At 61.5% G+C, this 22,342-nt stretch overlaps 2 protein-coding genes across 2 annotated transcripts; both read left to right on the top strand.

The window, feature by feature from the left end:
• The first annotated feature begins 9,787 nt into the window (after positions 1–9,787).
• On the top strand, positions 9,788–11,460 carry LOC124540909 (translation initiation factor IF-2-like). Its single transcript, XM_047118685.1, has 2 exons — positions 9,788–11,276; positions 11,381–11,460. Exons 1-2 carry the CDS (start codon positions 9,788–9,790, stop codon positions 11,458–11,460), a joined length of 1,569 nt encoding a protein of 522 aa, XP_046974641.1.
• Positions 11,461–18,554: 7,094 nt separating this feature from the next.
• On the top strand, positions 18,555–21,056 carry LOC124540908. Its single transcript, XM_047118684.1, has 5 exons — positions 18,555–18,620; positions 18,694–19,807; positions 19,859–20,064; positions 20,124–20,314; positions 20,423–21,056. Exons 1-5 carry the CDS (start codon positions 18,555–18,557, stop codon positions 21,054–21,056), a joined length of 2,211 nt encoding a protein of 736 aa, XP_046974640.1.
• Positions 21,057–22,342: the final 1,286 nt, after the last annotated feature.

The raw sequence follows: 22,342 nt of genomic DNA, 5'->3' as shown, positions 1-22,342 counted from the left end.
GCGTTGAAGGAGGGGTGGTCCACCATAGGCACGTGGTGGACCGCCGTCTTAGGTGTGGAGATACACCGATGGTCGGCGGCGGAGCCTGTCATCTTATCCGCCGCCACCAGGGCGTCAGCGTTGTTGGCGCCCAGCCTCCAGTGGCGGACTCGGGGGAGTCCGTCACGTTTACGGGACGGAGGCAACGGAGGAAGGCGCGCCCTTAGGCGTGCGTTCAATGATTTGACCGCCCTACGGCGGTCGCCGCGGGGGGGCCGCGGAAGTATGCTTTAGCGTTCCCGTAGCCCCTCCATCACGCGGTACGGTGGAAACCCGAGGAGGTTTTTAGTGGGTAGGACAGGGCCTTCTGCCCTGGCACGGGGCCCTTATGGCCCCGGTCGAGTCCCACATACCCGTCCCGGTCCCCCGGCCGGGCGGGAGGCGTAAATGCCTTTCCTCCTCGCAAAACAAAAAAAAAAAAAAAAAAAAAAAAAAAAAAAAAAAAAAAAAAGGTTAGGTTGGGGTGCATATCAGTCGCCTCCTCGTGGCGCACCCTGGGCAACGGGGCCGGCTTGAGCTTGCTCGCCGGCCACGGCTAAGACTGACGCGGAGGGCATGCCACGGGTCGCTCCCGGTCTTTCTCTGTTTTCAGAGTGGACCGGCGGCCCCGTGGTAACGAAGGAGTGTAAATATATTCTGTAAATATATATATATTAATTAGTTTTATTAGGTAGGCTATAAATATTTTATTTTATTTTATTTTAATGTAGGTTATGTAAATTTTTTGTAAATTTTGCTTTTGTTTGAGGAAGACAACCTCGATAAAAAATAACCCCAAATCCCAAGTGGCTACGCAGCGCGATGGGATGCATGGCCGGAGGGTAGTTCGGTCCCGACTGCATTTCTTTTTCCTTCTTCCTTTGTTCTTTCTTCTTTTACTCTTTTATACTTCTTCGCCGGCAGCCCCGGCAAAAAACCTAAACATGAGTGCATCCGAAAAAAATATATCTCCAGGGGGGTTTCAGTCCCTCTCCGATCCGCCTCACGGATCGGACCGTCCCATCGAATCTGGAGGGGACAAAGATGCCAGATGGATTCCTTCGAACGACCTTACCGCGACCACAACTGACTATGATTTGCAAACGATGAGGGTACCTGTGGTTAGATTGGAGCGACTGGGTGAGCTGTCGGACGCCGACAGCGCATCCAGTCGGATGAGTATGGCGAGCGCGGTGTCGAAGCGTTCACGGAAACGCGCGAGAGAGGTCCCGGATTCTGGGTCGGACTCTGCTCGCAGCGACACACCGACAAGAAAAGGTAGACCGACTACTACCGGCAAATATGCCGGTATCGGTCTATCAAGACGCGAGGCCGCGGCTGCGACGAAGGCTGCAGCAGCTGCCGAAAAACTGGAGGAGGACGAGCGGCAGATCGCGGCTCTGACCAAGAGGGTGGTGGAAGGGAGAGCCACTCCTCGGTCGGAGTCGTCAGACTCTGCTGCCTTAGAGGTCGAGGCAGAGGAGCTACCTGCCTCCGACCTCAACCGGAGGATGACGGACGCGGTTGCGGCGATTAAAAGGGTGGGCAAGGTCTCCAAGGGCCTTAGCGGCTGCAGCCAGAAGGCACTGAAAGAGGCTACGGCCTCGATACTGGAGTGCGCCCAGGTGCTGCTCACCCGCACCGATACCGAGGAGACGGCGCTGCTGCGGGCCCAGAACACCAGGCTCGCAGCACAGGTCGAGGCGCTCAGGAAAGAGCACCTAGAGCTCAAGGCCGAGATGGCCAACTTCCGCCGCGAACACCTCAGGCGGGAGGTGGGCCTTCTGAGCGCCACGCCTGACGCCACGCCGCAACCGCAGCAGACACAACAGCAGCAGTCGTCGCAGGAGACGGAGTTGGCTCGCCTGATCCGTAAGGAGATGGCGAGTTTCAACGCCCGCTTCTCGGTGCTCGAGGGGAGGATTTTACGTCCCCCCCTAGCTGCAGACCAGCGCAGCGCACCGGCGCCGACATATGCGGCCAAAGCCGCAGCGCCCCGTGCCACCCAACCGGCACAAGCGACTGCTGCTGCTAAGAAAGGAAAAGGGAAAGTGGCCAAAAAGGCGAGTGCGGCTCAACCCGTGGCACCCCAAGCCACAAGAAGCCACACGAAACAAGGAGACAGACCGGCGTCGCGCAACCCTCCTTCAACACCCGAGGCGGAGTGGAAGGTTGCGGGCGACGCCAAGAAACAGAAGAAGGCGCGCCAGCGGGCCAATAAAGAGGCCCAGAAGAAGAAGGAGGAGAGAGTCGCGGCGGCCAAGCGCCGGCCTGCAAGGCTCAGGACTCCCCGCTCGACTGCAGTGGCTCTCACCCTGCAGCCAGGGGCGGAGGAGCGGGGCCTCTCTTATGCCGACATCTTGGCGAAGGCAAAAGCCGAGATCTCGCTGAGCGATCTCGGCATAACGGGCCTCCGGTGCAAAACGACTGCCACCGGAGGCCGACTCCTGGAGGTCTCGGGGGCCACGAGTGGTCCCAAAGCTGACGCCCTAGCGGAAAAGCTCAGGGCGTCACTGGGGTCGGACGACGTCCGAGTGTCCAGGCCCACCAAATGTGCGGTTTTGCGTATTTCGGGCCTGGATGACTCTGCGACGATAGAGGAGGTCGTCGCCGCCGTCTCCAAGACCGGAGGATGCCCGCCTGATCAGGTAAAGGCGGGCACGATACGTCGGGGGGTCTCTGGTCTAGGGACCACCCATGTGAGCTGTCCCTTAGCGGCGGCCAAGAAGCTAAGGGACAGCAGACTCCTAGTGGGGTGGGTTTCGGCGCAGGTCACGCTATTACCACCGAGGCCTTTCCGGTGCTACCGGTGTCTGGAGGGTGGACACGCGGGGGCACGGTGCACCGCTGAGGTTGATCGCAGCCAGTTATGCTACCGCTGCGGTCAGCCCGGTCACAAGGCTGGCACCTGCTCAGCCAAGACGCCGCACTGCGTTACATGTGCGGCGTCTGGAAAGCCAGCCGACCACAAGATCGGGTCAAAGGCCTGCACGAGACCCACCGCCACAACCACGGCGAGGACACAGCCGGCTCATCCGCCGAAGAACATCAAAAAGAAGAAGGCAACCAGCTCCTCGCAGCCGGTTCGACCACCGGCTGCGGCACAAGAACAGCCGAGGACTGGGGAGGAGGCGACGGCCATGGACACGCAGTAATGGCTCTACGTCGTCTCCTCCAAGCCAATATCAACCACTGCGCCAGGGCTCAGGATCTCTTGCTCCAGAGCATGGCGCAGTGGTCGATCGATTTGACCGCCGTCGCCGAGCCGTACTTCGTGCCGCCCAGGGATGACTGGGTGTGCGACGATAACCGCTCGGTGGCGTTGATCCGGAGGTCCGCCGCCGACACGCTTCCCTTCGAGACTGTTACTCGAGGGCGGGGCTATGTCGCGGCAGTCTGGGGTGACATCACGGTCGTGGGGGTATATTTCGCCCCCAGCCTTTCTCTCGCCGATCTGGAGAGTGTCACCCTGGAGTTGGCCACGGTTGTCCGTCGTGGCTGTCCTCGCCCCGTGATCGTCCTGGGGGACTTCAACGCCAAGTCTACGGCTTGGGGTTCCCCGTCTACGGACGCGCGGGGTGAGCTAGTGGAGGAGTGGGCGGTCGAGCTGGGCCTGCTTCTCCTGAATCGGGGTTCGGTGCAGACGTGCGTGCGGCAGCGGGGTGGGTCTATAGTGGACCTCACGTTCGCTAGCCCCGCTCTCGCGCGCAATGTCCTCGACTGGCACGTCGTCGAGGACGTCGAGACGCTATCCGACCATAGGTACATTCGGTTTAGCGTCTCTGCCCGAACTTCGATTCGGCCGATCCAAGCGGCAGGTCGGCACGGAGACAGTCCGCGATGGGCGCTGAAGCGGCTGGACAGGGAGGCTCTCCTGGAGGCCTCGATCGTCAAGGCCTGGCTGGATTCTCCGGACAGGCCTGCCGACATCGACGACGAGGCGGAGTGGTTCCGGGAGAGCATGTCGCACATCTGCGACGCTGGCATGCCCCGAGTCCGGCCGTTGTCAGCTAGGCGCCAAGTGTACTGGTGGGCGCAGTCGATTGCGCAGTTGCGCATCGCATGTACACAGATGCGACGCCAGTACGCGAGGTGCCGACGACGGAGGAGAGGCCGCCGCCCCTTTACAGCGGCGGCCGAAGAAGCGCAGGAGAGTGAAGAGGCGGAACTGTACGCTAGCTACAGAGAGGCGAAGAGCGCACTCCAGTTGGCCATCGTACGAGCCAAGGCCCAAGCGAACGACGAGCTGGTGGAGACTCTGGACCTAGATCCGTGGGGACGCCCTTACCTGATGGTGAGGGGCAAGTTGCGCCAGTCGGCTCCCCCACTGTCCCGGAGTCTCCAGCCGCAGCTGCTGGAGGAGGTGGTGGGTGCTCTGTTTCCATCTAGACCGGAGCACACACCACCGGCTATGGTTCCGCCTCACAGTGACGCGGAAGAGGGTGAAGACGACGTGCCCGCCGTCACCCGGGAAGAGCTCAGAGGGGCGGTGGCTCGTATCAGGAACACCGCCCCTGGACCCGACGGCATTCCAGGCCGTGCGTGGGTCCTCGCCCTGAGAGAACTAGGGCCACGACTCTCAGGGCTCCTGAGCGCATGCCTGGAGCGAGGCCAGTTTCCAAGCCGGTGGAAGACTGGAAAGCTGGTCTTGCTCAAGAAGGAGGGACGACCCGCAGACTCGCCATCTGCGTACCGACCGATAGTGTTGCTGGACGAGGTGTGTAAGATCTTCGAGCGTGTCATCGCCAGTCGCCTCGTTCAGCACATGACCAGGGTGGGGCCGGATTTGGCGGAGAACCAATTCGGCTTCCGCCAGGGGCGTTCGACGGTCGACGCGATCATGCGCGTGAAGGCCCTCGCGGAGGAGGCAGTCGCCCGGGGTGAGGTGGTCTTGGCGGTGTCGCTCGACATCGCCAACGCTTTCAACACCTTGCCCTGGAGTACCATCCGTGAAGCACTCCGTTATCACGGAGTGCCGCGCTACCTCCAACGCGTGGTCGCGGCGTACCTGTCGGACCGAGCGGTCGTGTACCCGGGTCGCGAGAGGTGGGGTCGTCGAGAGACGTCGTGCGGCGTTCCACAGGGTTCCGTCTTGGGTCCACTCCTGTGGAACGTGGGGTACGACTGGGCCCTGCGCGGTGCGTTCATCCACGGCGTCGGCGTCATTTGTTACGCCGACGACACGCTGGTTACAGCGCGTGGTAAGACGTACCGGCAGGCGGCCATACGCGCGACGGCTGGTGTCGCGCATGCCGTGGGAAGGATCCGGCGGCTGGGCTTGGAGGTGGCATTGCACAAGTCGGAAGCCCTGTGTTTTCACGGGCCGAGGACGAAGCCGCCTCCCGGGTCCAGCATCATGGTAGGAGGGGTGTCCATCGCTGTCGAGTCGACGATGAAGTACCTAGGACTCGTCCTCGACAGTAGGTGGAACTTCGAGCCGCACTTTACACGGCTCGCCCCCCGGTTGTTGGGCGCCGCTTCAGCGCTCTCGCGCTTGCTGCCCAATCTGGGGGGACCCAATTCCTCATGCAGGAGGCTCTACATGGGGGTCGTACGGTCGATGGCGTTATACGCCGCGCCAGTGTGGGCGGATGCCCTGACGGCCCGCAACGTCGCCGCGCTGAGAAGGCCACAGCGCGCGATGGCCGTCAGGATGATAAGGGGATACCGTACGATCTCCTTCAAGGCAGCGAGCCTCCTAGCCGGATCGCCGCCCTGGGACCTCGAGGCTAAGCTCCTCGCGTCGCTCTATTGGTGGCGCGCGGAGGCGGTCGAGCGGGGTGAGCGCCTGGTGCCTCGACAGATCGAGGCACGCAGGGCAGAGCTCCGCCAGGTCTCAGTGGCGGAGTGGGAGACGCGCTTGGCGCGACCCACGGCAGGGCAAGCCGTCGCTATTGCGGCGGTGAGGCCCGTTTTGAAGGAGTGGCTCACTAGGAGCCACGGCGCCCTCAGCTTCCGGCTGACGCAGGTGCTTACTGGACACGGGTGCTTCGGTAGGTACCTGTGTCGCATAGGTCGGGAGCCGACGTCCCAGTGCCACCATTGTGGCGATGGTCGCGACGATACGGCGTTGCACACGTTGGCGGAGTGCCCAGCATGGGCTGAGCAGCGCCGTGACCTCGTCGCGGCCGTAGGTGTCGCTGCGGGAAACCTCTCGCTTCCGGCCGTCGTCTCCGCGATGGTACGGAGCGAGGCAGGGTGGAGCGCCGTCGCCACCTTCTGCGAGGAAGTGATGCTCGCGAAGGAGGCGGCGGAAAGGGAGAGAGAGGCTGCCTCCTCTCTCCCCTCCCGCAGCAGACGAACTGGGCGTCGCAGGGTGGTCGCCGACTTACGACCACCCTAGGGCGTGGCCTGCGGACGGCAGACTCGGGGCGTCTCGCCGTCCGACCAGCAACAGGCCTCGAGGCGGCGGCGTCGTGTTCCGCACGCGCGCCTCGTAGTGGAGTCCTGCGGCCGGGTGGACAGCCACAGTGATTGACGGGGCGCGCCTGACTCTTTACATCAGGCGCGCCAACGCCCGTCGGAGGGGTGCGACGAATGCTTCGGCGATACCCGCCCTTCCGACACATGGGCAATTGGAGGACACGGGTTGGGTTTTAGTCAGTAGGAGTCTGACAGTACCCTTCGCTCTTCCCCCTGAGCGGAGGGTCTCCATGATGGATTTCCCAACCATAAAAAAAAAAAAAAAAAAAAAAAAAGGTTAGGTTAGGTTGGGGTGCATGTCAGTCGCCTCCTCGTGGCGCACCCTGGGCAACGGGGCCGGCTTGTGTGCTCGCCGGCCGCGGCTAAGACTGACGCGGAGGAAGGCCGCGAGGTCGCTCCTAGTACTTCTCCGAGCGCAGCGGAGTGGACTATGTGAGCGGCCCCGCTGGCATAGCGGAGGTGTGTACTATATGTACAATATGTATTATATGTATTTATGTAAATATTGTAAATAGTTGTGTAAATGTCAATATATATATATGTATATAGAACGGAGGGCTCTTTATGAGCGTCGAAGGAGGAGTGGTGGTCCACCATCTGATGCGTGGTGGTCCACCGTGTGGTGTGGAGATACACCGATGGTCGGCGGCGGAGCCTGTCATCTTATCCGCCGCCACCAGGGCGTCAGCATTGTTGGCGCCCAGCCTCCAGTGGCGGACTCGGGGGAGTCCGTCACGTTTACTGGACGGAGGCAACGGAGGAAGGCGCGCCCTTGGGCGCGCATTCAACGATTTGACCGCCTCACGGCGGTCGCCGCGGGGGGGCCGCGGAAGTATGCTCTAGCGTTCCCGTAGCCCCTCCATCACGCGGTACGGTGGAAACCCGAGGAGGTTTTAGTGGGTAGGACAGGGCCTTCTGCCCTGGCACGGGGCCCTTATGGCCCCGGTCGAGTCCCACATACCCGTCCCGGTCCCCCGGCCGGGCGGGAGGCGTAAATGCCTTTCCTCCTCGTAAAACAAAAAAAAAAAAAAAAAAAAGGGTAGGTTAGGTTAGGTTAGGTTAGGTTAGGTTAGGTTAGGTTAGGTTAGGTTGGGGTGCATGTCAGTCGCCTCCTCGTGGCGCACCCTGGGCAACGGGGCCGGCTTGAGCTTGCTCGCCGGCCGCGGCTAAGACTGACGCGGAGGAAGGCCGCGGGGTCGCTCCTAGTACTTCTCCGAGGACAGCGGAGTGGACTATGTGAGCGGCCTCGCTGGCAATTAGCGGAGGAGTATATATATGTAATATATGTATACATGTAAATATTGTATTATTTGTAAATATTGTATTATTTGTAAGTATTGTAAATATTTATATATAGAGCGGAGGGCTCGTTACGAGCACTGAAGGAGGAGTGGTGGTCCACCATCTGATGCGTGGTGGTCCACCGTTTTTAGGTGTGGAGATACACCGGTGGTCGGCGGCGGAGCCTTTCATCTTATCCGCCGCCACCAGGGCGTCAGCATTGTTGGCGCCCAGCCTCCAGTGGCGGACTCGGGGGAGTCCGTCACGTTTACTGGACGGAGGCAACGGAGGAAGGCGCGCCCTTGGGCGCGCATTCAAAGATTTGACCGCCTCACGGCGGTCGCCGCGGGGGGGCCGCGGAAGTATGCTTTAGCGTTCCCGTAGCCCCTCCATCACGCGGTACGGTGGAAACCCGAGGAGGTTTTAGTGGGTAGGACAGGGCCTTCTGCCCTGGCACGGGGCCCTTATGGCCCCGGTCGAGTCCCACATACCCGTCCCGGTCCCCCGGCCGGGCGGGAGGCGTAAATGCCTTTCCTCCTCGTAAAACAAAAAAAAAAAAAAAAAGGTTAGGTTAGGTTAGGTTAGGTTAGGTTAGGTTAGGTTAGGTTAGGTTGGGGTGCATGTCAGTCGCCTCCTCGTGGCGCACCCTGGGCAACGGGGCCGGCTTGAGCTTGCTCGCCGGCCGCGGCTAAGACTGACGCGGAGGAAGGCCGCGGGGTCGCTCCTAGTACTTCTCCGATCGGTGGCGGAGTGGACTGTGTGAGCGGCCTCGCTGGCAATTAGCGGAGGAGTATATATATGTAATATATGTACACATGTAAATATTGTATTATTTGTAAATATTGTATTATTTGTAAGTATTGTAAATATTTATATATAGAGCGGAGGGCTCGTTACGAGCGTCGAAGGAGGAGTGGTGGTCCACCATCTGATGCGTGGTGGTCCACCGTGTGGTGTGGAGATACACCGATGGTCGGCGGCGGAGCCTGTCATCTTATCCGCCGCCACCAGGGCGTCAGCATTGTTGGCGCCCAGCCTCCAGTGGCGGACTCGGGGGAGTCCGTCACGTTTACTGGACGGAGGCAACGGAGGAAGGCGCGCCCTTGGGCGCGCATTCAACGATTTGACCGCCTCACGGCGGTCGCCGCGGGGGGGCCGCGGAAGTATGCTCTAGCGTTCCCGTAGCCCCTCCATCACGCGGTACGGTGGAAACCCGAGGAGGTTTTAGTGGGTAGGACAGGGCCTTCTGCCCTGGCACGGGGCCCTTATGGCCCCGGTCGAGTCCCACATACCCGTCCCGGTCCCCCGGCCGGGCGGGAGGCGTAAATGCCTTTCCTCCTCGTAAAACAAAAAAAAAAAAAAAAAAAAAAGGTTGGGGTGCATGTCAGTCGCCTCCTCGTGGCGCACCCTGGGCAACGGGGCCGGCTTGAGCTTGCTCGCCGGCCACGGCTAAGACTGACGCGGAGGGCATGCCACGGGTCGCTCCCGGTCTTTCTCTGTTTTCAGAGTGGACTGTGTGCGCGGCCCCGTGGCAGAGAAGGAGTGTAAATATTTCTGTAAATATATATTAATTAGTTTTATTAGGTAGGCTATAAATATTTTGTTTTATTTTATTTTAATGTAGGTTATGTAAATTTTTTGTAAATTTTGCTTTTGTTTGAGGAAGACAACCTCGATAAAAAATAACCCCAAATCCCAAGTGGCTACGCAGCGCGATGGGATGCATGGCCGGAGGGTAGTTCGGTCCCGACTGCATTTCTTTTTCCTTCTTCGTTTATTCTTTCTTCTTTTATTCTTCTTCGCCGGCAGCCCCGGCAAACAACCCAAAATGAGTGCATCCGACAAAAATATATCTCCAGGGGGGTTTCAGTCCCTCTCCGATCCGCCTCACGGATCGGACCGTCCCATCGAATCTGGAGGGGACAAAGATGCCAGATGGATTCCTTCAAACGACCTTACCGCGACCACAACTGACTATGATTTGCAAACGACGAGGGTACCTGTGGTTAGATTGGAGCGACTGGGTGAGCTGTCGGACGCCGACAGCGCATCCAGTCGGATGAGTATGGCGAGCGCGGTGTCGAAGCGCTCACGGAAACGCGCGAGAGAGGTCCCGGATTCTGGGTCGGACTCTGCTCGCAGCGACACACCGACTAGGAAAGGTAGACCGACTACTACCGGCAAATATGCCGGTATCGGTCTATCAAGACGCGAGGCCGCGGCTGCGACGAAGGCTGCAGCAGCCGCCGTAAAACAAATGGAAGACGAGCGGCAGATCGCGGCTCTGACCAAGAGGGTGGTGGAAGGGAGAGCCACTCCTCGGTCGGAGTCGTCAGACTCTGCTGCCTTAGAGGTCGAGGCAGAGGAGCTACCTGCCTCCGACCTCAACCGGAGGATGACGGACGCGGTTGCGGCGATTAAAAGGGTGGGCAAGGTCTCCAAGGGCCTTAGCGGCTGTAGCCAGAAGGCACTGAAAGAGGCTACGGCCTCGATACTGGAGTGCGCCCAGGTGCTGCTCACCCGCACCGATACTGAAGAGACGGCGCTGCTGCGGGCCCAGAACACCAGGCTCGCAGCACAGGTCGAGGCGCTCAGGAAAGAGCACCTCGAGCTCAAGGCCGAGATGGCCAACTTCCGCCGGGAACACCTCAGGCGGGAGGTGGGCCTTCTGAGCGCCACACCTGACGCCACGCCGCAACCGCAGCAACAGCAGCAGTCGCCGCAAGAGACGGAGCTGGTTCGCCTGATCCGTCAGGAGATGGCGAGCTTTAACGCTCGTTTCTCGGTGCTCGAGGGGAGGATTTTACGTCCCCCCCTAGCTGCAGACCAGCGCAGCGCACCGGCGCCGACATATGCGGCCAAAGCCGCAGCGCCCCGTGCCACCCAACCGGCACAAGCGGCTGCTGCCAAAAAAGGGAAGTCGAAGGCGGCCAAAAAGGCAAGTGCGGCCCACGCCGCAGCGCCCCAAGCCGCAGCGCCCCGTGTCACCCAACCCGATGGACGAGACAGACCGGCGTCGCGCAACCCCCCGTCAACACCCGACGCGGAGTGGAAGGTTGCGGGCGACGCCAAGAAGAAGAAGAAGGAGGCGCGCCAGCGGGCCAAAAAGGAGGCCCACAAGAAGAAGGAGGAGGGAGTCGCGGCGGCCACGCGACGGCCTGCGAGGCTCAGGACTCCCCGCTCGACTGCAGTGGCTCTCACCCTGCAGCCAGGGGCGGAGGAGCGGGGCCTCTCTTATGCCGACATCTTGGCGAAGGCAAAAGCCGAGATCTCGCTGAGCGATCTCGGCATAACGGGTCTCCGGTGCAAAACGACTGCCACCGGAGGCCGACTCCTGGAGGTCTCGGGGGCCACGAGTGGTCCCAAAGCTGACGCCCTAGCGGAAAAGCTCAGGGCGTCACTGGGGTCGGACGACGTCCGAGTGTCCAGGCCCACCAAATGCGCGGTTTTGCGCATTTCGGGCCTGGATGACTCTGCGACGATAGAGGAGGTCGTCGCCGCCGTCTCCAAGACCGGAGGATGCCCGCCTGATCAGGTCAAGGCGGGCACGATACGTCGGGGGGTCTCTGGTCTAGGGACCACCCATGTGAGCTGTCCCTTAGCGGCGGCCAAGAAGCTAAGGGACAGCAGACTCCTAGTGGGGTGGGTTTCGGCGCAGGTCACGCTATTACCACCGAGGCCTTTCCGGTGCTACCGGTGTCTGGAGGGTGGACACGCGGGGGCACGGTGCACCGCTGAGGTAGACCGCAGCCAACTCTGCTACCGCTGCGGTCAGCCCGGTCACACGGCTGGCACCTGCTCAGCCAAGACGCCGCACTGCGTTATATGTGCGGCGTCTGGAAAGCCAGCCGACCACAAGATCGGGTCGAAGGCCTGCACGAGACCCACCGCCACAACCACGGCGAGGACACAGCCGGCTCATCCGCCGAAGAACACCAAAAAGAAGAAGGCAACCAGCTCCTCGCAGCCGGTTCGACCACCGGCTGCGGCACAAGAACAGCCGAGGACTGGGGAGGAGGCGACGGCCATGGACACGCAGTAATGGCTCTACGTCGTCTCCTCCAAGCCAATATCAACCACTGCGCCAGGGCTCAGGATCTCTTGCTCCAGAGCATGGCGCAGTGGTCGATCGATTTGACCGCCGTCGCCGAGCCGTACTTCGTGCCGCCCAGGGATGACTGGGTGTGCGACGATAACCGCTCGGTGGCGTTGATCAGGAGGTCCGCCGCTGACACGCTTCCCTTCGAGGCCATAACTCGAGGGCGGGGCTATGTCGCGGCAGTCTGGGGTGACATCATGGTCGTGGGGGTATATTTCGCCCCCAGCCTTTCTCTCGCCGATCTGGAGAGTGTCACCCTGGAGTTGGCCACGGTTGTCCGTCGTGGCTGTCCTCGCCCCGTGATCGTCCTGGGGGACTTCAACGCCAAGTCTACGGCTTGGGGTTCCCCGTCTACGGACGCGCGGGGTGAGCTAGTGGAGGAGTGGGCGGTCGAGCTGGGCCTGCTTCTCCTGAGTCGGGGTTCGGTGCAGACGTGCGTGCGGCAGCGGGGTGGGTCTATAGTGGACCTCACGTTCGCTAGCCCCGCTCTCGCGCGCAACGTCCTCGACTGGCACGTAGTCGAGGACGTCGAGACGCTATCCGACCATCGGTACATTCGGTTTAGCGTCTCTGCCCGAACTTCGATTCGGCCGATCCAAGCGGCAGATCGGCACGGAGACGGTCCACGATGGGCGCTGAAGCGGCTGGACAGGGAGGCTCTCCTGGAGGCCTCGATCGTCAAGGCCTGGCTGGATTCGCCAGACAGGCCTGCCGACATCGACGACGAGGCGGAGTGGTTCCGGGAGAGCATGTCGGACATATGCGACGCTGGCATGCCCCGAGTCCGGCCGTTGCCAGCCAGGCGCCAAGTGTACTGGTGGGCGCAGTCGATTGCGCAGTTGCGCAACGCATGTACGCAGGTGCGACGCCAGTACGCGAGGTGCCGACGACGGAGGAGAGGCCGCCGCCCCTTTACAGCGGCGGCCGAAGAAGCCCAGGATGAGGAAGAGGCGGAACTGTACGCTCGCTACAGGGAGGCGAAGAGCGCACTCCAGTTGGCCATCGTACGAGCCAAGGCCCAAGCGAACGACGAGCTGGTGGAGACTCTGGACCTAGATCCGTGGGGACGCCCTTACCTGATGGTGAGGGGCAAGTTGCGCCAGTCGGCTCCCCCGCTGTCCCGGAGTCTCCAGCCGCAGCTGCTGGAGGAGGTGGTGGGTGCTCTGTTTCCATCTAGACCGGAGCACACACCACCGGCTATGGTTCCGCCTCACAGTGACGCGGAAGAGGGTGAAGACGACGTGCCCGTAGTCACCCGGGAAGAGCTCAGAGGGGCGGTGGCTCGCATCAGGAACACCGCCCCTGGACCCGACGGCATTCCAGGCCGTGCGTGGGTCCTCGCCCTGAGAGAACTCGGGCCACGTCTCTCAGGGCTGCTGAGCGCATGCTTGGAGCGAGGCCAGTTTCCAAGCCGGTGGAAGACCGGGAAGCTGGTCTTGCTCAAGAAGGAGGGACGACCCGCAGACTCGCCATCTGCGTACCGACCGATCGTGTTGCTGGACGAGGTGTGTAAGATCTTCGAGCGTGTCATCGCCAGTCGCCTCGTTCAGCACATGATCAGGGTGGGGCCGGATTTGGCGGAGAACCAATTCGGCTTCCGCCAGGGACGTTCGACGGTCGACGCGATCATGCGCGTGAAGGCCCTCGCGGAGGAGGCAGTCGCCCGGGGTGAGGTGGTCTTGGCGGTGTCGCTCGACATCGCCAACGCTTTCAACACCTTGCCCTGGAGTACCATCCGTGAAGCACTCCGATACCACGGAGTGCCGCGCTACCTCCAACGCGTGGTCGCGGCGTACCTGTCGGACCGAGCGGTCGTGTACCCGGGTCGCGAGAGGTGGGGTCGTCGAGAGACGTCGTGCGGCGTTCCACAGGGTTCCGTTTTGGGTCCACTCCTGTGGAACGTGGGGTACGACTGGGCCCTGCGCGGTGCGTTCATCCACGGCGTCGGCGTCATTTGTTACGCCGACGACACGCTGGTTACAGCACGTGGAAAGACGTACCGGCAGGCGGCCATACGCGCGACGGCTGGTGTCGCGCATGCCGTGGGAAGGATCCGGCGGCTGGGCTTGGAGGTGGCATTGCACAAGTCGGAGGCCTTGTGTTTTCGCGGGCCGAGGATGAAGCCGCCTCCCGGGTCCAGCATCATCGTAGGAGGGGTATCCATCGCTGTCGAGTCGACGATGAAATACCTAGGACTCGTCCTCGACAGTAGGTGGAACTTCGAGCCGCACTTTACACGGCTCGCCCCCCGGTTGTTGGGCGCCGCTTCAGCGCTCTCGCGCTTGCTGCCCAATCTGGGGGGACCCAACTCCTCATGCAGGAGGCTCTACATGGGGGTCGTACGGTCGATGGCGTTATACGCCGCGCCAGTGTGGGCGGATGCCCTGACGGCCCGCAACGTCGCCGCGCTGAGAAGGCCACAGCGCGCGATGGCCGTCAGGATGATAAGGGGATACCGTACGATCTCCTTCGAGGCAGCGAGCCTCCTAGCCGGATCGCCGCCCTGGGACCTCGAGGCTAAGCTCCTCGCGTCGCTCTATTGGTGGCGTGCGGAGGCGGTCGAGCGGGGTGAGCACCTGGTGCCTCGACAGATCGAGGCACGCAGGGCAGAGCTCCGCCAGGTCTCAGTGGCGGAGTGGGAGACGCGCTTGGCGCGACCCACGGCAGGGCAAGCCGTCGCTATTGCGGCGGTGAGGCCCGTTTTGAAGGAGTGGCTCACCAGGAGCCACGGCGCCCTCAGCTTCCGGCTGACGCAGGTGCTTACTGGACACGGGTGCTTCGGTAGGCACCTGTGTCGCATAGGTCGGGAGCCGACGTCCCAGTGCCACCATTGTGGCGATGGTCGCGACGATACGGCGTTGCACACGTTGGCGGAGTGCCCAGCATGGGCTGAGCAGCGCCGTGACCTCGTCGCGGCCGTCGGGTGTCGCTGCGGGGAACCTCTCGCTTCCGGCCGTCGTCTCTGCGATGGTGCGGAGCGAGGCAGGGTGGAGCGCCGTCGCCACCTTCTGCGAGGAAGTCATGCTCGCGAAGGAGGCGGCGGAAAGGGAGAGAGAGGCTGCCTCCTCTCTCCCCTCCCGCAGCAGACGAACTGGGCGTCGCAGGGTGGTCGCCGACTTACGACCACCCTAGGGCGTGGCCTGCGGACGGCAGACTCGGGGCGTCTCGCCGTCCGACCAGCAACAGGCCTCGAGGCGGCGGCGTCGTGTTCCGCACGCGCGCCTCGTAGTGGAGTCCTGCGGCCGGGTGGACAGCCGCAGTGACTGACGGGGCGCGCCTGACTCTTTACATCAGGCGCGCCAACGCCCGTCGGAGGGGTGCGACGAATGCTTCGGCGATACCCGCCCCTCCGACTCATGGGCACGTGGAGGACACGGGTTGGGTTTTAGTCAGTAGGAGTCTGACAGTACCCTTCGCTCTTCCCCCAGAGCGGAGGGTCTCCATGATGGATTTCCCAACCATAAAAAAAAAAAAAAAAAAAAAAAAAAAGGTTAGGTTAGGTTAGGTTAGGTTAGGTTAGGTTAGGTTAGGTTAGGTTGGGTTGGGTTGGGTTGGGTTGGGTTGGGTTGGGTTGGGGTGGGGTGCATGTCAGTCGCCTCCTCGTGGCGCACCCTGGGCAACGGGGCCGGCTTGAGCTTGCTCGCCGGCCGCGGCTAAGACTGACGCGGAGGAAGGCCGCGGGGTCGCTCCTAGTTCTTCTCCGATTGGTGGCGGAGTGGACTATGTGAGCGGCCTCGCTGGCAATTAGCGGAGGAGTATATATATGTAATATATGTATACATGTAAATATTGTATTATTTGTAAATATTGTATTATTTGTAAGTATTGTAAATATTTATATATAGAGCGGAGGGCTCGTTACGAGCACTGAAGGAGGAGTGGTGGTCCACCATCTGATGCGTGGTGGTCCACCGTTTATAGGTGTGGAGATACACCGGTGGTCGGCGGCGGAGCCTGTCATCTTATCCGCCGCCACCAGGGCGTTAGCATTGTTGGCGCTCAGCCTCCAGTGGCGGACTCGGGGGAGTCCGTCACGTTTACTGGACGGAGGCAACGGAGGAAGGCGCGCCCTTGGGCGCGCATTCAAAGATTTGACCGCCTCACGGCGGTCGCCGCGGGGGGGCCGCGGAAGTATGCTTTAGCGTTCCCGTAGCCCCTCCATCACGCGGTACGGTGGAAACCCGAGGAGGTTTTAGTGGGTAGGACAGGGCCTTCTGCCCTGGCACGGGGCCCTTATGGCCCCGGTCGAGTCCCACATACCCGTCCCGGTCCCCCGGCCGGGCGGGAGGCGTAAATGCCTTTCCTCCTCGTAAAACAAAAAAAAAAAAAAGGGTTGGGTTGGGGTGCATGTCAGTCGCCTCCTCGTGGCGCACCCTGGGCAACGGGGCCGGCTTGTGTGCTCGCCGGCCGCGGCTAAGACTGACGCGGAGGAAGGCCGCGAGGTCGCTCCTAGTACTTCTCCGAGCGCAGCGGAGTGGACTATGTGAGCGGCCCCGCTGGCATAGCGGAGGAGTGTACTATATGTACAATATGTATTATATGTATTTATGTAAATATTGTAAATAGTTGTGTAAATGTCAATATATATATATGTATATAGAACGGAGGGCTCTTTATGAGCGTCGAAGGAGGAGTGGTGGTCCACCATCTGATGCGTGGTGGTTCCACCGTGTGGTGTGGAGATACACCGATGGTCGGCGGCGGAGCCTGTCATCTTATCCGCCGCCACCAGGGCGTCAGCATTGTTGGCGCCCAGCCTCCAGTGGCGGACTCGGGGGAGTCCGTCACGTTTACTGGACGGAGGCAACGGAGGAAGGCGCGCCCTTGGGCGCGCATTCAACGATTTGACCGCCTCACGGCGGTCGCCGCGGGGGGGGGCCGCGGAAGTATGCTCTAGCGTTCCCGTAGCCCCTCCATCACGCGGTACGGTGGAAACCCGAGGAGGTTTTAGTGGGTAGGACAGGCCTTCTGCCCTGGCACGGGGCCCTTATGGCCCGGTCGAGTCCCACATACCCGTCCCGGTCCCCCGGCCGGGCGGGAGGCGTAAATGCCTTTCCTCCTCGTAAAACAAAAAAAAAAAAAAAAAAAAAAAAAAAAAAAAAAAGGGTTGGGTTGGGGTTGGGGTGCATGTCAGTCGCCTCCTCGTGGGCGCACCCTGGGGCAACGGGGCCGGCTTGAGCTTGCTCGCCGGCCACGGCTAAGACTGACGCGGAGGGCATACCACGGGTCGCTCCCGGTCTTTCTCTGTTTTCAGAGTGGACTGTGTGCGCGGCCCCGTGGTAACGAAGGAGTGTATATATATTTTAAGTATGTAGTAATAATAAGTTTATTTTAGGTGTATAGTCTTTTGTATAGTGTTTTCTTTTATTGTGTACCCGAATCCTAAGTGGCGACGCAGCGCGATGGGATGCATGGCCGGAGGGTATTCCGGTCATGACTGCGTCTCGCCGGCAGCCCCGGCAACATTTTTTAAAATATGAGTGCTTCTAACAATAATAATTCTCCAGGAGGGTGTCACTCCCTCTCCGACCCGCTTCACGGGTCGGACCGTCCCGCATCGAAATCTGGAGGGGACAAAGATGCACTAGATCTTTTTCACGATGACCATTTGGCGAGCATAAAGGATATAGAGATGGAGAGTGTGGGAGTAGATTTAGGTGTAAATAGTAGTTTAAGTTGTACAAAGGAGGTGGAAGTGCAAGCCCCGATGGCGCGCAAAATACAGACGCAGGGAAACTGCACAGAAAATCCCAGTGGTGAGACTGGAACGACTCTCCGAGTCAGGCCCGTCTCCCACGCAAACCGGACGAGACACGCGAAGGAAGGGGGAGAAGCGGCCCCGCACGGCGGACAGCTTCTCGGGCTCCGAGAGCGATGCGAGCGCGCATTTTAGCGACGCAGAACTCTCGGAGTCGTCAGTGAGTAGGTGGCTGAAGCCCCTCGAGTAAGAGAGGGCGTGGCAGACCGCCTACTCACGGGATGTACGTCGGGCTCGGCAAATCCCAAGATGAGCTCAGCTCCCAAAAGGAGAAAGAACGGCGGTACGAAGCGGAGGATGCGCTGGCCGCATACACTGAAGCGGCCAAGGCGGCGATCGAGGAAAGGGCGGCTCGCTCGAGGAATCGCACGCCGACCATCGGTATAACCGAAAACGACATTCCGAAGACGTCAGCCGCCTTAGACGCGAAGGTCCAGGAAGCGCTTGACGTGGTGCTTCAGGTTGCCGACAAATCGGGCAACCTGAAGGGCACCTTCGTCAGGGCTCTGAAGACTGCCGCTGACACCATTAAAGGTGCAGTTGCGGATCTGAGAGCCCTGACCGTGACAGAAGAGGTGGCGCGGCTGGAGGCTGCGAACACGCAGCTCTCGGGCCAGTTGGCCGAGCTAAGAAGAGAAGTGGCCCTGATGCGCACACAGCCTGCGAGTATGGACGAGGCAACCAATCCAGCGCGTAATGGAGGAGGCGCTGCGCTCCAGCCGGGAGCAGTTCGGCAACATGCTGAATGCCCGGATGGAGGGCATCGAGCGGCGCCTCCTCCCGGAGCCCCGGCTGCGACCTCCGCTGGCCGCAGACCGAAAGACGACGCAGACTGCGGTTACAGCATGCACGGGTGACGACCTCCAACGGCAGTCGCCCGCTGCTGTGGACACGGAGGAGAGTTGGGAGCTCTAAAACGGCTCAACCAAAAGTCCAACAAAAAAGAAGGGGAAAAAGAAGAGGACAAAGCCCAGTATGGCTGCTCAAGAAGCAGCAGCAGCTGCGGGTAACACAACTGTCCCTCCAGCGCCGTCGAAGCCGGTCAGTTCCGGAATGTCATGGGCGGCCGTTGTTCGCAAACAACCGAACAAGCCGCCCAAAAACCCGGCGAAAGATACAAAGGGAAAGAAGAAAGCCCCCTAGGCAAAGGAAGCTTCGCCCTCCTCGCACCGCGGTCATTACGATCACACTGAAACCCGGTGCTGAGGAGAAAGGGGTCAGGTACGAGAGCGTTCTCGCTGAGGCCAAAAGCCGTGTCAAACTCGGCGAGGTCGGCCTCACCTCCGTGCGCTTCAGGACAACAGCCACGGGGGCGAGGATGCTCGAAGTGCCGCCGGGCACGAACGAACCGGAGAAGGCGGCGGACGCTCTAGCGGCCAAGCTCCGGGAGGTCCTCGATCAGAACGAAGTCCAGATCAATCGGCCTACCAAATGTGTCGAGATACGCGTCATGGATCTGGACGATGCGGTCTCGGCGGAGGAAGTAGTGGCGGCGGTCGCCGCAGAAGGAGGTTGCCCTGATGGAGCGATTAGGCCAGGCGTGGTCGTTCGGGGCTTCAACGGCTGCAGGTCGCTGTGGCTCAGCTGCCCAGTCGCAGCGGCCAAAAAGATATTGGCATCTGGCAGGGTTAAAGTGGGGTGGATCTCGGCGCGGGTACTGTTTGCTCGAGCCGAGGCCGCTCCGCTGCTACAAATGCCTCGAGGGAGGGCCACATGGGGGCCAAGTGCGACAGGGACGTCGACCGCAGCCGTCTGTGCTTCCGCTGCGGTCGGGCTGACCACAAGGCCCGAGATTGTACAGCCGCAGAAGCAAGCTGCGCCATATGCTCAGCGGCTGGCAAACCGGCGGCGCATGCCATCGGCAGCAGGGCGTGTCCTACGAACAGAACCCGCCCTGCGCGAGGTAAAGCCAGAGGAACGGTGGCGAAGAGGCCCGTCACCGCGTCCCAACGGACCGTGGAGGAGCCAATGGAGACATCGCACTAATGGCTCTGCGTTGTCTTCAGGCCAATTTAAACCACTCTGCCAGAGCTCAGGACCTCCTAGTCCAAAGCATGGCAGAGTGGCAAATCGACGTTGCTCGGTGGTATCGGAGCCCTACGTCGTTCATCTACGGGACGACTGGGTCTCCGACCCACGAAGGAGTTGGTGGCTAATCGTCGCCCCTGCCGTCGCTGGTTCCCCTGCTATCGAAGGGGTAGCCAGGGGCAGAGGGTTCGTGGTCGCGGGTGATCGGGGAGTGTGGTGACCGTGGGCGTCTACGCCTCGCCCAATCGGAGGTCTCGCAGAGTTTGAACAGCTGCTCGTCGAGGTCGGGGCTCTGATTGGGCAAGCATCGCCTAACTCGGTGCTAGTTGCGGGGGACTTCAACGCCAAATCTACGGCTTGGGGTTCCCCTGCGACAGACGCCAGAGGCGAGGCGCTGGGAAGATTGGGCGGTCTCGCGGTCGGGTCTCGCGGTGATCAACAGTGGGTCGGAGAGCACGTGCGTGCGGCAGCAGGGCGAGTCGATCGTGGACGTTACGTTCGCGTCCATCGCCCTAGCCCGCCGTGTTCAAGAGTGGAGGGTGTGGAGACGGCCGTGGAGACTCTATCGGGATCATCGATACATCCGATTCGATGTCTCCGCGGTTCCAGTCGTCCGGCCCGCTGTTGAGCGGACAGAAGGTCCCGCGGTGGAGCCTGGGCCGCCTCGATAGCCAGTTGGCAAAAGAGGCGGCAATCGTGGAGGCCTGGTGCGCCCGGCACCGAGCCGGTGGCGCAGGTCGACCGAGAGGCTGACCAACTCGGCGCAGCCCTGTTTCGCATTTGCGATGTGGCGATGCCGAGAGTCCAAGCCTCAGGCTCCACGTCGCCGCGTGTATTGGTGGCGGCCGGAACTCCGCCAGCTGCGGAGAGCCTGTGTTGCGGCTCGCCGCCAGTACGCCAGGAGCAGGAGAAGACGTGTGCGTGACCGCGACCTGGAGGCGACCCTTTTACACCGCCTACAGGGACGCTTGCGATCAACTCAAGAAGGCCATAGCCCAGGCGGAAAGAGGATGCGTGGCTAGAATGGCTCGCGACGCTGGAGAGCGACCCATGGGGGAGACCGTACCGGGTCGTGAGACAAAAACTCCGACCCTGGACCCCCCCCACTCACCAGCACTCTCCAGCCACATTTACTGGAGAGAGTTGTGGGCGCGCTCTTCCCGGAACGCGGGGATTTTGTCCCACCACCGATGGCACCCGGAAGCCGTGACAACATCGGCGCCCGACCACCTGGCGCCTCCAGTCACCGAGTCGGAATTAGTCCTCGGCAGTGCTCAAGCTCCCGCTCGAAGAAGACAGCCCCAGGGGCCCGATGGGATACCGGGACGCGCACTGGCGATCGCACTGGGCGAAATGGGTGACAGCGTCCGGCGGTTTATTCACCGCGTGCCTGGCTCAAGGCAGGTTCCCCGATCGGTGGAAAACGGGAAAGCTCGTACTCATTCGTAAGGAGGGTTCGAGCGCCCGATCAGCCGTCGGCCTACCGCCCAATCGTGCTGCTCGACGAGGTGAGCAAGCTCTTCGAGCGTGTGCTCGGCCGTCCGCCTAGTCGACAGCATGGAGCCGGGCCTTAGCGAGCGGCAGTATGGCTTCCGCCCTGGCCGCTCGACGCTGGACGCGATCGCCAAGGTGAGGGACCTCGCAGAGGAGGAGGCGAGCCGGGGGTGGGGTTTTGTTGGCTGTCTCGTTGGACATATCCAACGCCTTCAACTCCCTGCCCTGGGAAGTCCGTACCGTGGTACCTGCGGCGTCTAATTGGCGATTACCTCACAGGACGTGCCGTGGTATACCCGACTGGAGACGGTATCAAGAGGAGACAGATGTCGTGCGGTGTTCCACAGGGCTCTGTACTGGGTCCTCTCCTGTGGAACATCGGGTACGACTGGGTGCTGCGCGGGGCCACCCTGCGGGGGGTCAGCGTCACATGCTACGCTGACGACACCCTCGTGTCGGCCCGCGGCAGTACCCACCGGGAGGCAGCTTATCTCGCCACAGCTGGCGTCCGCGCACGTGGTTTCATCGCATCCGTGCTCTGGGCCTCGAGGTGGCCTTGCACAAGTCCGAGGCCCTTGCTTTTCATGGTCCTCGGAACGCGCCACCTCCGGGCATGGTGTTGACAGTCGGCGGAACTTCCATCCCCATCGGGTCGACGATGAAGTACTTGGGACTCGTCCTCGATGGCAGGTGGAAGTTCGAAGAGCATTTCCGGCGCTTGGCCCCGAGACTGGTGGCTGCAGCCGGAGCGCTGGGGCGGATTCTGCCCAACGTAGGTGGACCAGGGAGTTCGTGCAGGCGTCTGTACTCCGGCGTGGTGCGCTCGATGGCACTCTACGGTGCGCCAATATGGGCGGACGCTCTGAGCGCTCGCAACGTCGCCTCTCTGCGACGTCCGCAGCGGGCGATGGCGCTCAGGGCGGCTCGGGCGTACCGGACGGTGTCATACACCGCGGCCGGCTTGCTGTCCGGAAGCCCGCCATGGGACCTCGAGGCCGAGTTCAACTCGAGCGTCTACTGGCGGGTCAAGGCGGCAAGGGCAGATGGCAACCCCCCCCCTAGTCCAACAGTGGAGGGAGGAGGCAAGACGCCGCCTGATGGAGAGGTGGGGCGGATCGGCTTAGAGTTCCGGATGCCGGCGGGGGAGCTCGTGGCGGCCATCCGCCCGGTTCTGAGAGAGTGGGTCGAACGCAAGCACGGCCCACTGACGTACCACCTGACGCAGCTCATGTCCGGTCACG

Source organism: Vanessa cardui, chromosome 27 (assembly GCF_905220365.1).
Source record: "Vanessa cardui chromosome 27, ilVanCard2.1, whole genome shotgun sequence".
Taxonomy (NCBI): Eukaryota; Metazoa; Arthropoda; class Insecta; order Lepidoptera; family Nymphalidae; genus Vanessa; species Vanessa cardui.
This window is presented reverse-complemented; position numbering and strand designations above follow the sequence as displayed.

Bases quoted from the DNA above. Each gene is read 5' to 3' on its own strand.
- LOC124540909 (XM_047118685.1), top strand. From the start codon at position 9,788: ATGGCGAGCGCGGTGTCGAAGCGCTCACGGAAACGCGCGAGAGAGGTC. The intron at 11,277-11,380 runs GTCGGGGGGTCT...GTTTCGGCGCAG, and splicing joins GGTCAAGGCGGGCACGATAC to GTCACGCTATTACCACCGAG.
- LOC124540908 (XM_047118684.1), top strand. From the start codon at position 18,555: ATGGCTGCTCAAGAAGCAGCAGCAGCTGCGGGTAACACAACTGTCCCT. The intron at 19,808-19,858 runs GTGATCGGGGAG...GCCCAATCGGAG, and splicing joins CAGAGGGTTCGTGGTCGCGG to GTCTCGCAGAGTTTGAACAG. The intron at 20,065-20,123 runs GTGCGTGCGGCA...CCATCGCCCTAG, and splicing joins AACAGTGGGTCGGAGAGCAC to CCCGCCGTGTTCAAGAGTGG.